At 37.9% G+C, this 15084-nt stretch overlaps 1 protein-coding gene across 1 annotated transcript in view; it reads left to right on the forward strand.

Moving 5' to 3' along the window:
* Nucleotides 1–14687, forward strand: part of LOC144664636 (replication factor C subunit 1-like) — a 58444-nt gene extending 43757 nt beyond the window's left edge. The window contains exons 12-23 of the mRNA XM_078525801.1: nucleotides 1950–2096; nucleotides 2675–2893; nucleotides 4435–4520; nucleotides 5619–5756; nucleotides 6478–6573; nucleotides 7372–7470; nucleotides 9429–9580; nucleotides 10819–10936; nucleotides 11406–11551; nucleotides 12245–12326; nucleotides 13114–13257; nucleotides 13909–14687. Coding sequence (XP_078381927.1) covers nucleotides 1950–2096; nucleotides 2675–2893; nucleotides 4435–4520; nucleotides 5619–5756; nucleotides 6478–6573; nucleotides 7372–7470; nucleotides 9429–9580; nucleotides 10819–10936; nucleotides 11406–11551; nucleotides 12245–12326; nucleotides 13114–13257; nucleotides 13909–14232 — 1751 coding nt within the window. The 3' untranslated portion in view covers nucleotides 14233–14687. The remainder of the gene's footprint in view (nucleotides 1–1949; nucleotides 2097–2674; nucleotides 2894–4434; nucleotides 4521–5618; nucleotides 5757–6477; nucleotides 6574–7371; nucleotides 7471–9428; nucleotides 9581–10818; nucleotides 10937–11405; nucleotides 11552–12244; nucleotides 12327–13113; nucleotides 13258–13908) is intronic.
* The last annotated feature ends 397 nt before the right edge of the window (nucleotides 14688–15084 follow it).

Consider the following 15084-nt stretch of genomic DNA (forward strand, 5'->3'; position numbering starts at 1 on the left):
AAAATTAAATTTTATTTATTTTAAATTTAATTTTAATTCAATTTAATTTTTATAAAAAATTAATTAAAATTAAAATTAAGCTTAATTTAATTTTAATTTTAATTTAATTTCAATTTAATTTTAATTTAGTTTAATTTAACTTTAAATTAAGCTTAAATTAAATTTTAATTTTAATATAAATTAAATTTAAAATAAAAAATTGAAATTAAATGTTATCAATTTAATTTTAATTTTAATATAATTTTAATTTAATTTTAATTTAATTTAATTTTTAATTTTAATTTAATTTTAATTTAAATTAAAGTTCAATTTAATTTAGTTTTATTCAGTTTAAATTAATTTAAATTCAATTGTTATTTTAATTTTAATTTAAATTTAATTTAAATTCAATTCAGTTTATTTTAATTTTAATTTTAATTTTTAGTGCAGAATGCACTATTGTGATGGTTTGGTGGGTTGGCGGTTGCTAAACCCCTAGACCGCTAACGCGGTGTAAACTTTTAATCACCAATTAATTAATTAATATCAATTAATTAATTATTTCTGTGAAGGGGGTGGGGGTGGGAAGCACCTGACCGTACCCCTAGGTAAAACCTGGAGCACATCTATGTTACTTTCATATGAAGATCTCAAACGTATATATTTGTTTCAGAAAATTCTTTGCTCTCCTTGTGGTACTACTCAACGTAATTTACACCAAACGCATGCGCAGATTAGTCTACGTTGTTTTCTGGAACTATCATGAACATCGCTTGTATATTGCGTGTTTGCGGTAGGCTTCCTGCAGACTTCTTGGCGCCAAGTAAAAACCGCAAATTAATTAAATTAGATTTTGAGACTTTCACACCGATTTCGTAATTAGGTATGCAAAAACTTGCACCGGGATTTTCGGCGTGAACACCTGATAACCAGGCAACAAATATCCTAGCTGTACTGCGTTTTAAAAAACCTGTCGAAAAATATGTTTTTTGATTAGATTAGTTTCTTTAGTTTTTGAGAATCGTCTTTTGTGCAGTCTAAACCGTAACTTAATTAAATTAAACAAATGTCATCGATGCCGCCGTAAAACAAACAAAAAACAAAAGTTTCATGTTATCGCATTTTCAAGGAAGACAAAAGTATTTTGTTACAAACGAACAAAAGTGTCGTGTTACGTTTGCAAAGATTAGCGTAAGGAACACCTTAACCTGCGATCAGGCGTTATTTTTCTCGCGCTGGAGGGGTCAACGGAAAAATGAAATCCTTTTTTCGCCTTCCCTCCGCCGCGAAAAAAAAAGTAAAGTAAGCCTGATCGCAGGTTAGGAACACCTGGGAAAGAATACAAGTAGCCTGTGAACAGTTTTTCCGAAAGTAAAATAAAGCAAATAAACACGAACATATATAAAACATCATACCTTCAATTGTTCCATATTGCATTCTGCACTTACCAAATCATCGAGATTTTTAATTTAATTTTTAATTTAAGTGTATTTAATTTTTTCAATTTTGCTATGTCTTTGATGCCACCAACCCTGGTGTGTGGATCCTCATTTTACAAAGCAAATGTAAATTACAAGTGCTGGTAAAGTTGTGGGCACCAAACATTTTTACTTACTTATGGCCATAAGCCCTAAGTGGGCAAAGGGCCGGGCCAAACATTTTTACCGTACACCAAATCAGAGGAGGATTGTATTTGGAAACAAGGGCAGAAAGATAAACTTTCAAGGACTGAAAGTGTCGATTTTAATACAAAAACCAGAAAGCCAGTGACTTGCAACATTTAGATTTCATGTATTATTTTTTTTTATAAAATGGTATCAAAATTAGCTGTTTAATTTTTATGAATTTTTTGCGTTTTTGTTTTCTAAAATGCAGAAATCGTGAAATTAAATACGCGCATAATTAGTAAGAATAAGGTAGTAGATTCACGTGTAGGCCTTTATTTACGCAAGGTATCTTTAAATGTTTAGGAGAACCTTCTCTGTTGTGGGTCGACAAATATCGCCCTCGAACTGTGAAGCAGATCATTGGCCAGCAAGGTGATAAGAGTAACATGCGAAAGCTGATGAATTGGCTGAGAGACTGGGAGAAGAACAGAAAGAAACCACCAACTAAATGTAAGTCTCTAATTATTAATTAGATGAATTAGCTTCATGTCTTGCTCAAAGTGCCAACTGCTGTAATTGCATACCATCAACCCTCCAAGTTTTTTCTCCTTAGTGGCCATTTGGCCACTGACTGCTCAAGTTTGGTCACCAGTGAAAAATTTTAGTCACTAAATTAAGCTCACGCTTTCAATCATTCTGCTCAATTTTAGTTGCCAGGCTGGTGACTTGGGTTCCAATGTAGTCACCAGCTCCAAAAGTTTAGTCTCCATGGTGACTAAAATGGATTAAACTTGGAGGGTTGAGCATGTAAGTTTCTAGCCCACTCCAGGACTCTTGATAGGTTGTCAACAAAATCAGACAGTGTAACTTTAACATTGGTCATGACAATGACAAAAAAATTCTGGTTACATGTAGTTTGTAGTGGTAAGGGCGACAACAGTAATGATGATGATGATGATGATGATGATGACAATGACAATATTATTATTGAAGATAAAAAATAGAATGAGAGCATTAATTTCATAAATTAACAATAAATTAATATTAATGTTACATTTAGTGATGGATCATAATTTTTCCCTGTACAGCTTCATTCTTCAAGAAGGACCAGGATGGCTCATCATGTAAAGCAGCTCTCCTATCTGGCTCCCCAGGAGTGGGCAAAACAACCACTGCAACACTGGTGTGCGAAGAGCTTGGGTTCAGCTACATTGAAATGAATGCCAGTGATACCAGGAGCAAGAAGACATTGGAGGAACACATATCTCAATCACTGAGCAATAAAACCATGGATGGTTTTCTACCTGGTAATTAAGTACATTACAAATAGTAAGGCTGTAAATAATAAAGATGGTAACTTTTGAGCTCGGTGATAAATAATGAAAATGAATTTTTCAACAATGACACAAGCATGGGACAAAGAAAAATTCTGAGTCCCCAATGGGAATTGAACCCATGGCCTCCCAGAACCCGTTGGGCTCTCTAACCAACTGAGCTACGAGAAACTCGTTGTGAGCTGGGCCATTTAATAGGTTGATATGTGACACACGTCCTGCATACTGCTAGGATCAGCAATGTCGAAATCATCAAGTGTGTTGTAAATAATAAAAATGGTAAATTTTGAGCTCGGTGATAAATAATGAAAATGAATTTTTCAACAATGACACGAGCATGGGACAAAGAAAAATTCTGAGTCTCCAACGGGAATCGAACCCATGGCCTCCCAGAACCCGTTGGGTGCTCTAACCAACTGAGCTACGAGAAACTCGTTGTGAGCTGGGCCATTTACAAGGTTGATATGTGACACACGTCCTGCATACTGCTAGGATCAGCAATGTCGAAATCATCAAATGTGTTGTAAATAATAAAGATGGTAAATTTTAAGCTTGGTGATACATAATGTAAATGAATTTTTCAGCAATGACACAAGCATGGGACAAAGAAAAATTCTGAGTCCCCGACGGGAATCGAACCCATGGCCTCCCAGAACCCCAACTTATTATTTATCTATTATTATTAATTTGTTTATGTTACAGGGAACATGTAAAAAATGTGTTTTTAAATTATTATATTTTTAGTTGTACTAATTTCATGAAGTGTTTCAGCGCCCTTAATTGAGTAGCACCTCGTATAATATATATTATTAAAAATAATGCAATTCCTGCATTTTGATTGGCTAACAGGGAATGGTATATGAGCTCACATACCATTATCCTCAAATTCGGTAGCCGAAACACATCAACGAAAATAGCTGAGAAGCTCAAATATTGCAATTCTTTGGGTGTTTTTAATAAAACAATTATTCCACTCACGCTTGTTGGATATGAGATCGTTATAGCCAACCCATATCCAACTTCTCGAGGAATTATTGTTAAATATACAGTCATGTATAATACTTATGCGTAAGCAATCATGTAAAACTTTTCTTTTCCTTTTTATTATACCTTGCCTTTACCTGTGCTCACATCGTGGGCGGCTCCTCCTAAATTGTTCTGCAATTGGTTTAGGATCTGATGGAGCCGAAACCAATATTGTAGAATTGCATGTATTTTAGGCATCCTACTGATGAACGGTTATGGCAATTAGATATTCACAGGAGAGACAATCTTGTTCATTTTCAGTCCCCTTAGAATACATACATGTACATAAACATTCAATTATACAATTTTTGCAACATCCCTTGTTATCTTGTGACCTGAGAATTTTTGTTAGATCACTGGCGACATGAGCACTGTTGCATGGTGTTAGCTCGCTGCAGCTGCTATTGGCTTGCTAGCAAGAAAGACATTATTAGAAATGAATTGTTTGTAAATTTGATAACTGTGTGTATCTCCTTGTTTTCTTACAGGTCACAAGGCAGATCCTAAGAAACATGTCTTGCTTATGGATGAAGTTGATGGAATGGCAGGCAATGAGGACAGGGGTGGAATGCAGGCAAGGAACATAGAACACATAATATACTTTCAAACTTAAGCATACACTTAGGGTGCTTTCCTTAAAATCACATTTTGGCAAATTTCAGTCTGAAGTCAAAATGGAGAGAGTCATTCTCTTTGCAGAACCGCGTGCATCCTCTGTGGAACTTTTTAATAGACTGGGATGGATCCCAGTACACGAACAATGTAATATAAACAAATGCGCGCTAGTCCACAAACGGATCTATGGAAACGTCCCTACCTTTTTAAGCGACCAACTTGTGTTAAATAGCCAAGCAAACAAAAGAAGCCTTCGCTAGGCTTATTTTAACTTGCGCTGCCCGAAATTCAGAAGGGAGACAGAAGGCGGGCGCACTTTTTCTGTTTCTGCCACCCGCCTTTGGAATGCTCTCCCTATCTCAAAAAGGCGAATCGAACAGCCAAAGCCCTTTAAAGAATCTCTCAGAGATCAGGTGTTTTCGGAGCAGCAGCTTTTACATCATTTTATTGTATAGTTTTAACTTTTTAGCTTCATATATCATTTACTATTATGCATATTCGTATTCAATTTTCAATGTATATAGTGTTTTTATAATATTCTAGTGTAATTTTTAGGGAAGGCCACAGGTTTGTTAGCTTTGCTATTTAGTGTTACCCTCATTTTAAATAGTCTTTATTATTATTATTATTATTATTATTATTATTATAATGGAAAAGGTGTGTTTCAATTCTGTTTCGGAATACAGTAAAAACCCACATATAAGAACCTGTTACCTACATCTATACATGGGACTGGTCTGATTGATATTTACTGTTATAACAAACTGGTATGTTATGCCTTATGTCAGTAATTCTCACAAATGTGGGACAATGGGAAAAGGAAGGCAAAATGGAAAAAATCGTTCTGCTCGGTTAGCATGGTCTTATAAGAAAAACAATATTTTCTCTGACTTCGTGTTCTGTAAAAATGAACAGCACCCCTAAGTTGTACTCTCAACTCTTTGCAAACATCCCAAAAGTGGATACTTTTCCTAGTTCTTGTGATGTCCACTTTTGGGAGGTGCATTGCTGCTGCATTTTCCCCCTACAATAGGACATATTTATTTTGCCTCTGCAGGAATTGATATCACTGATAAAGAACACCAAGATTCCAGTTATCTGCATGTGCAACGATAGAAACAGTCAGAAGATTCGCAGCTTGGCGAACTACTGTTTTGACTTGAGATTCCAGAGACCTCGAGTTGAACAGATCAAGGTAACAAACTTCTTTTTATGCTTGTGTTGCTATGGTCACTGAATACAATTTGGATTTGGGACTCTGTCTTTGCCGCACACACTCACTAACATGTAGTTGTACATGTAACAAATCAATGTGCCTTTAAAGATCAGATGATCTCTGAAGTAACTTGTAACAACTCCACTTGCACTTGTGTTTACACTGCCATCAATAAAGATTTATAGAAGACATCAACCAACCAACCTCCCTCCTTCCATCCATCCCTCTCATCCTCCCATTTTTGCTCCCCTTCCCTCCCTCCCTTCCTCTATCCATCCCTCCTCCATACATCCCTCCCATCCTAACATGTTCCCCTTCCCTCCCTCCCTTCCTCCATCCCTTTCATCCTCCCATTTTCGCTTCCCTTCTCTCTCTTCATCCCTCCCTCACTCCCAGCTTTCCATGTTCCCTCTCCCTTCCCTTCCCTCCCCTTTCCCCTTCCTCCATACATCCCTCCCATCCTAACATGTTCCCCTTCCCTCCCTCCCTTTCTCCATCCCTCTCTCCCTCCATCCATCCCATGCTCCCTCCCCTTCCCTCCCTACCTCCGTCCTCCCTCCCTCACCTTTTTTTTTAGTTGTCTATTTATTAGGACATAGCTGCAAAAAAAGAAAAAAATTAATAATGGATTTTAGTTTTACCTTCCACTAATTTAGTTTCATATACAACTTGACAACACTTCAACAACTTTATATTTAAGGGGGCAATGATGAGCATTGCATTCAAGGAAGGACTCAAGATTCCACCTCAGGCCATGGAACAGGTTATAATTGGTGCAAACCAAGATGTTAGACAGGTAAGTTTGCTGTGAGTAGTATTGAAATCTTGCGTAGCATGTGAAGTTCACAAATTACTTTTCATTCATATTTAACTGCAGTAAGACGGCTCAGGTCTTGTGGGAGGCGCGGTGGTCTAATGGTTAGCGCGCTTGACTCCGAGTCGAACGGCCCAGGTTCGAGGCCTGGCCGGGTTGCTGCGTTGTGTTCTTGGGCAAGACAGTTTGCTCTCACAGTGCCTCTCTCCACCCAGGTGTATAAATGGGTACCGGCGAATTTACTGCTGGGGGGTAACCCTGCGATGGACTAGCATCCCATCCAGGGGGGAGTAGCAATACTCCTAGTCGCTTAATGCTACGGAAACCAGGATAAGCTCCGGCTGTATGGGCGTCATGGCTCGGAGACAGACTTTACTTTTTACTAAGACGGCTCAGGTCCCACCAGTCTCCTGTAGCTCAGTGGTTAAGGGCCTCCAACTGGCGTAATTGGCAGATTCAACTCCTGTTGGAAGAATTCAGACTTATTTTTGAATAGCTTGTGTCTAGCAAGCTTATAAATTCTTCCCATAAAAATGTAATACACTCAAACTATTTTTTGCAAAAGTTTAGTTTTGTTTAAGAATTTCCATTGTTTTTATGACAGTATAATAACTAGAACGAATGTGATGTTTTAATTTGCTTAAAAAAGGGTTATTCAGGTTAATACATAAAAACAGTGTAGCTTACAAGTCACTGTAGTAAGCAAATGTTGTTGCATGTTTGATTTTTTTTTGCATGTGCCTTTTTAATATGTGTAATTTTGTGATCATTTTTCCTCAGGTTCTTCACAACATGAGTATGTGGACGGCTAAGGAAAAGAGTCTTAATTATGATCAAGCTAAAGCAGATGCAGCCAGAGCACAAAAAGATATCAAAATGGTAAATAAAAACACTTCGGAAACAATTTCTGACGAAAGAATTCTGTTTTTAAAACTTGAACAGAAAAAGTAAATGTTACATGTATTTTCTTGAAATCACGAACCTGTTGCTATCAGTACCTGCAGGGCTGTCACTAAGGGCCGGGGGCCGGGGATTTTCCCCGGCTACAACGAGTTTGAGCCCCGGCTACTTTGATACAAAACCAAAACACGGAAAGTGAAAAATACATCAAATAACAGAATTGTGAATAAAAAACAAACCAATAGTTTACTAATTCAAATTATTTGTCACGTTTTAAAGAGAGCGATTGACATTTCATGTGAGGCTGTGATTGAAAACGCGTAAATATTGAACAATGTCATCTTCCTTTGAAAGCGCGTGAGTTTACGTTTACGTTTTCATTCGGATTCTCTTGTCGGAGACGGAGATTCCGGCTCCGCTAAAATGTCATTGTTAAAAGTGGATAAACGAATAAAACTCTATCCCTTCTTATCTTCTGGCTGTGCTTTAAGGTAAGATTATGTTTAACTGAAGAAACAACAGTTTGTGCTTCAGCATTTCACTTTCGAATCGACAAGTGACCTGGATGATGCATGAAGGACATTGCACAAGACGCATGTGGCCCAGTAATAGTCACACATGGACTTTCCATAGTTGAACTATGAACACTTTCCACACGAATAAAATCAGTGATCAGTTAACTGTAAACTTGCAACATTGTGCATGTGTGTTCTCCTCTTGCCTGTTAATGTTTTACAATAATGCTGTTTAATCAGCAACATGTCAATAAACACAGATCAGTCCTACAGGGCTTGTATGCGTTATTACACATACTTTGTATGACAAAACATGGGCTTGTCTGAGTATTCCACATAAGTGCAGAAAGTTTTGTTGTGTGAATTTCTCAAAGCAATGGTTTTGGTTCAAGAAAAAACAAACAAAAACAAACCAGTTTGACGTTCCCAACACGTTCCCGACGCCATGTTACGAGTTACTTTCACTCATTCTCAGTCCCCAATTCTTAGTCACAAGTCAGGCCGTTTCAAATCCCATAATAAACGATAAATTTCAAAAACTTGTCAAATTCTTGTCGAATGGTGTCGAGAAAGAGAAAGTTGTAAGTTACCATGGCCTAAAAATCGCATTAAAACAAATTCGTATTAGGAACAATTTTTGTTGTTTCCTAAGCCCACCCCCTCCCCCCCCCCCCCTCAACAACCTACAACAGAAAAATCTTGTTACCCGGCTATATTTTTCATTTCCCCACCTACTTGAAAAATTAGTGACAGCCCTGGTACCTTAACAGTAAACAGTGTTAGTCCTAAACGTAAACTTGTGACTTAACAGGCCCGTAGGGTGGGGGGGGGGGTTGAGGGGTTCGAATGAACCCCCTAAAATTTTTGAAGTTGGCATTTTTGGGGGGGTTGAAATGATAAAAAAAGTTACACAAAACATTAAAAATCAAAAGACTGTGAGCAGTCGATTACACAGACGACTACCTTCCTTGCCTTCCTTGCCCCAGACCCCAAGACCCCCGTAGAGACTCTGTCGCTAAAAAAATTCCTCCCAAACAAAAAAAAAAGAACCCCCCCTCACCAAAATCCACCCTACGGGCCTGCTTAAAAATATAAAATAATGAATTCTAAAGCTGCATTGTTTTAAATTTGCTTTAAAAGACTACATGCGAATCCGAGGACAATTGAATTTGCATGTCAAGAGGCTTAGCAAGATTGGAGGGCGACTGAAATAAACAATATCTGGATCGTATGGTTAGACACAAAATGACATGTATTAAAGCTGAAGTGCTATTTAAACACATGTTCAAAGCCGTTGCTTTGCACCTATAAGTTCAATTCGATGTTAAATTTGAACAATCAGTGAAAAACTGTTCTTTATCTGCTGTACTGAAGCAAGTTAATGACATCGTAGCTTTTCTAACTGGATTTTTTTCTTTTCAGGGTCCTTTTGATGCTGTGAGAAAACTTCTATCAGGAGGTGAGAGTTCGAAGATGGACTTAAATGAAAAGTCAGACATGTTCTTCTGCGACTACTCGATGATGCCTCTTTTTGTACAAGAAAATTACCTTTTGGTTGAACCAGGCCAGGCACGGTAAGATAAACACTTGGCTCTTTAAGATGGCTTCCGCACAGTTTTCGCGCAATACAGGCAAAAATAAAGTTACCAAAAAAACCTCTTATAATGGCAACAGTTTTAGTACAGCTAACAAAAACCACTCAAAAGTTTAGCACTCAAGCTGATCCCGCGAGAGAAAAATGGATTTGAAGTTGTCTTTATTTCAGTTTAAACGGACGTTTCGCGCCAGTTCAAAACAAAATGGCGCGTGTTTTATACATTTTTTCGAGGTATGACTTTTATTTTCTCGAAAATGCTTTAGAATCTAATTGCGGGGTCACTAAGACAAATGAATTTCGATAAGATCTTTTAAATAGTATACAAAATGTTGCCGTGCAATGAGTAGATTTTTGGTACTTAATTTTCGCACTCATTGCTCGAACTTTCAGCGGAATCCGTCTTAATTGTTTAGATGACGATAATGGCGACCTTTAGATTTGTCTGCGAGTATGAGATTGAGTACGAGTACGACAATGGGCGTCAAAAGTAGCTGAGATAATTACAGTAACACCCGCATATAAGAACAAATGGATTAAGAACACCAGGCTGAAATTTGGCCAATGAAGCCCCATTTTTATAAGAACAAGATCAGCCTGAAAAATTCAGCATGTTCTTATAAAATGGAAAAGGTGTCATAATTACATAAAAAACAAGTGATTTTATTCATCATTACCTATAATGAAGGACAGCCAGTCATCTCATCTATAGGCTCAATGATACAGTATTGATTGTGATCATAAAAATCAAAGAAGATTTATTAATTTATGCTAATTTAACATCTAGGGGCATTTTTGGGTAGTATTACTAATATAGAAATTTAAGAACATTTTAAGAACACTTTGAGGCTGATTTGCCACTAAGCACCCATTAAATAAGAACCCGATCAGCCTGACCTCCGAAATCATGTGGAGAAATGAGTTTTAATTTCAATGTATTTCATCTATTTCACGTCAAATGATGCAATCTTGCAGATTACAAATTAAACATTGTTTTTGGGGGAGGGGTTATATCAAAGAGGCAAGTGGTGAAATTTGTCCACGGTACTCAAGAAGAGCCAAAAAGTGTCTTGGCCAGGAATATAAGCAGTGCTCCGGCCAGGGCTTGAACCTGTACTGCTTGATGGGAAAACCAGATTTATTATTAAACGTTTAGATTACAAAAGGCACATTCGGCTGTATGGTTTTCAATCTTTGTACATTTTGTTTGTTATTTAGTGGCAATATAAAGAAGTCGCTGGCTCTTGTAAGTAAGACTGCAGACTCTATTTGTGATGGTGATTTGGTGGAAAAACGTATCAGACAAGGAGGTAACTGGTCCATGTTACCAATGCAGGTACGAAACAAAGAATTGAAGAGTTCATTCATTGTAAATCCAATGTTAATTTAAGGCTTATCCAATATTGTTTCAATGTTGTTGAACTGGTCCATGTTACGAATGCATCTACCAAACAAAGGGTTGGGATCTTCATCCATTGTTAATCCAATGTAAATTTAAGGCTTGTCCAATATTGGTCGATTTTTCACTTCCAAATATTGTTTATCCAATGTTAATTCAAGGCTTGCCCAATGTTGATTCAGTGTTGTTGAACTAGTCCATGTTGCCAATGCAGTTACAAAACAAAGGGTTGGGGTGTTCATCCATGTTATTCCAATGTTATTTCAAGGCTTTTCCAATACTGATGCACTATTGTTGAGCTGGTCCATGTTGCCAATGCAACTGGCTGGGGTACACGTTAACCAATGTTAGTCCAATGTTAATTCAAGGCTTGTCCAATATTGATCCAATGTTGTTCAATTTCCAGGCGATGATGTCATGCGTCATTCCATCAAACCTAATAAGCGGGGGAATGGGTCAGAGGATTGAATTTCCTCAGTGGCTTGGTAAAAATTCTAAGTATGGCAGACTGGACCGCATTCTACAAGAGCTACAAAGTCACATGAGATTAAGGTGAAGATAAATAAGAGATTAAACCATGGATGCAGAAAGATATGACATTTATCTTTAAGTGTTTAACTCTATTTAAGCAATAGACCACACTTTCTTGGGCTTTACTGGCGTAATAAAGCCACGCGGGATGTTGGGAGAACACGAGAAAAGCTTGTAAATCGCGAGCCGACAGGCAAGTGATTTACAAGCTTTTCGAGTGTTCTCCCAACATCCCAACATCCCATCCCAACATACCAGTACAATAGTACATAGGTTTTTGACCAATCAGAGCGCGCGTAGTATCTGAGTTATTTTATAAATAAAGTTAAACAGAACATCCATATTTTAGAGCAGCCATGCATGATTTTGTTTATTACATACATTATGTTGAATAAGAAGATTTGGGCAATTTTACGAAGATTTGCGAGCATGCCATTTTCTAACGTTTTTTGAAAAAGTTTTTTACTCGCCCTAGCAGTTTCAGAAGCTAAAGTAATTATCGTTTAAACTTATAAATATATTTTAGTAGACTAGACATCGCGAATAAACACATACACGTATTGCATGCCTATAATTTTTAAATTTACCCCGACGCCCTCCCGAGTAAGCGCTAAAACTAAAACACTAAAAATTTAAAGAATGCCTCAACGCTCAATCCAGTAAATACTGTACTTCTTTCACTTTTTGACATCATAAATGCCTTTTTCTCAACAGCACGTCTTCAAGTAAGTTGTCTATGAATCTGGATTACATTCCTCATCTCAGGAAAGTCCTTACCAGACCTCTTATGACTCAGGTACGGTTAAATATTTGTGACACTCGTACTGATATGCTCTAATGGTGTTTGCGTGACTTAAGTCTTGATACCTGTCACACGAGTCTTTGTTCAAATCTGAAGTTATCTACAGAGCAAGACAAAAGAATACACACGGAAAGTAACTCAAAACTTTATCAGACAGAAGAATAACAGCTACGCTCTTGTAGAAATTTTGAGATAGACACTCTTTAACTCGTGTATAGTATTATATTAGTGTACTCTTGAACTGAAATAAACCTTTTCTGGCAACTTTTCTGACAATCAAAGCTACACATGAATGCTAACACGGTGCATTCTTTTTAAACAAGAGGGTTTGCCATAAAAAGAAAGTTACCTTTCCACTTAACACCTTTTGAGTAAGAAATGCAAATTTGTCCTTTGGCAGCTACGGCATATTGGAATTTTATTTTGAGTCAGGGAAAATTGACATTTTGAAGGAAACTAATACAAAATTAAAATCATTACACCTGATTTAACACCATTGCTGGCCAGACAAAACATTGATATATAGGGATGTTTTCTTTTTGGAAGCGGATGTTGGAGGCCGCTATTATATCTGACGTTTTGAATTTTTTTTGGTCATGGAAATTTTGTTTTTATCGGGGAAAAGTCAGAAAAATCTTGAAAACTGATGTCTGTGGCCCCTTTTGTACCGTGACTTCTTGTAAGAACCTTAAGCACATTCGGTTATTGGTTTTGTACGGTTAGTAATCAGCTTTTGAGTTACTAATTCTTAGAAAACACCGACATGTTTTTACCATTGCAGGAGTCAGATGAGATTAGTTCTGGAGTGTCCAGGGTCATTCAAGTGATGGAGGACTATGACTTGACAAAAGAAGACTGGGATTCGATCATAGAGGTTGGACAGTTTGAAGGACAGAGGGATCCTGTAGCTTCTATCCCGTCAAAGGTTTGTACCTGTAGATCCTTGATTCTTACTGGGGCGAGCTGTTAGCGGGAAAATTTAATTTCCTTGTCTTTTAATATGGCTAGCACGTTGAACTCCGGATCAAGCAGTCTGGGTTTTATTCCTGGCTTGGGTCATTGCTTTGTGAACTTGGGCAAGCTACCTCACCCTTAAAGTAGGTCTATCCACCCGGCATTATAAATGAGTGTTAGCGAGGTGTTAGGGAAACCTGGCAAAATGCTGAAGGGCAATGTGAGATGTACTAGCATCCCATCCAGGGGGAGTAGAAATACTCCTCAGTAGTCGCTTCATGGATAAGGTCCGGCAGTGTGAACCGAGTGCAGACTTCATAGGGTGGGAAGAACTTTAGTCATGTTATACAGCAAAAACAAACAAACAAACTATTCAACAGACAGACAGACAAGCAACAGTACTGAGCAAACGATAAGCAACGAGTAACATAGTTCAAGCAAAAACAGACAGCAACAGCATTTGTAACAACAACAGACATAGCAGCAGAAGCAACAACAACAACAACAAACAAATAGCAAGCAACAAAAACAAACTAAACGAACAACAGCCAAGCTGCATTGCTTTCCTACTAAGGTGACTGCCTCCCTCTAAAATCTTTTCTTTTAAATAATTTCGTTGCAGGTGAAATCAGCCTTCACCCGGGCCTACAACAAAGAAAGTCACAAGACTCCTTACACCATTCGTGCAGCTCCAAAGAAAGGAAGGAAAGGAGGGACAGATGACAGCCAGGCGATGGAGGAAGAGAGCCTTGCGCCTGAAGGATCCGAACAACAGCAAAACGATAGCGAAGATGATGACATTGAAAATAGCGCCATGATTAAAGCATCAAAGAAGCCAGCTAAAGCTGGAGCAAGTGGAAGAGGACGAGGAGGAAAATCAAAGGAAGGTGTTGCTAAGGAAGCGTCGACGGCTAAAGGGAAAGGGAGAGGGAAAAATAGGAAATAAATGATCTTACTCGCGCATTTACAAAAGTTGTGAGTGATCTACCAGAAGCAATAACATTGAAGCATTATTGGACAAAAAATAAATTAAAGTACATCGGCAATGCGAGATGAAGTGAGTAGTAGAATTCGAAAGGAAAAGAAATGAAATAAAGTCAGTGCATTTTCGCGTGTTTTTATCACGTGGACTGTGCGTTTTTCGCAATGTATGAACATAACCACGTGACTATTGCATGACCACTCAACCATTATCTTAAGTACTATCAGTGGAAACTCTAAAAAAACGCGAAAACACATTTAGTTTATCTCTTCGTTTCTTAACATACGTTTTGGGCTTTACGAGTTAAAAGTGGATTGCTTTAGCTTGTAACTAAAGTTGCTTATGTTAAGCGCACCTATATGCTTGATCTTGGATACTATGTTCTAAGGATCAAATAGAAATAGCTGTCTTTACAATAAGAGATTTTCGTGTTTTGTCTTATGTTTGCTGACAATAAGAAGTTTCAGAAAGCTCTTTAGAGTTTAAAACCCGACTTAGCACAACCACGCGTAAACGCGGCTGCATTATAAAATGTTGTTTTGCACAGTAAAAATGCCATCACCATTTCGAAGCAAAATGGCTGTAACCAATCTCGAGCCCACGGTGTTCAACCGGCTTCTCGGACAGCCGTTGGTCAGTGGTAGCTCGCCGGGAGACACTCCGTCCCCTACCGCTGACCTACGGACTCTGGGCTCGAGATTGGTCTGTAACTGAATGGTTTTTGTTTCCAGGCCTCTTCTAATGTACTCGTTCCTGTTATGGATCGGGAACTGGGTAGAGTGGCTGTAAGGATAAGGCAAAAATGACGCAACAGAA

The sequence above is a fragment of the Oculina patagonica genome, chromosome 9 (genome assembly GCF_052425735.1).
Source record: "Oculina patagonica isolate OP01 chromosome 9, crgOcupat, whole genome shotgun sequence".
In the NCBI taxonomy this organism is placed as follows: domain Eukaryota; kingdom Metazoa; phylum Cnidaria; class Anthozoa; order Scleractinia; family Oculinidae; genus Oculina; species Oculina patagonica.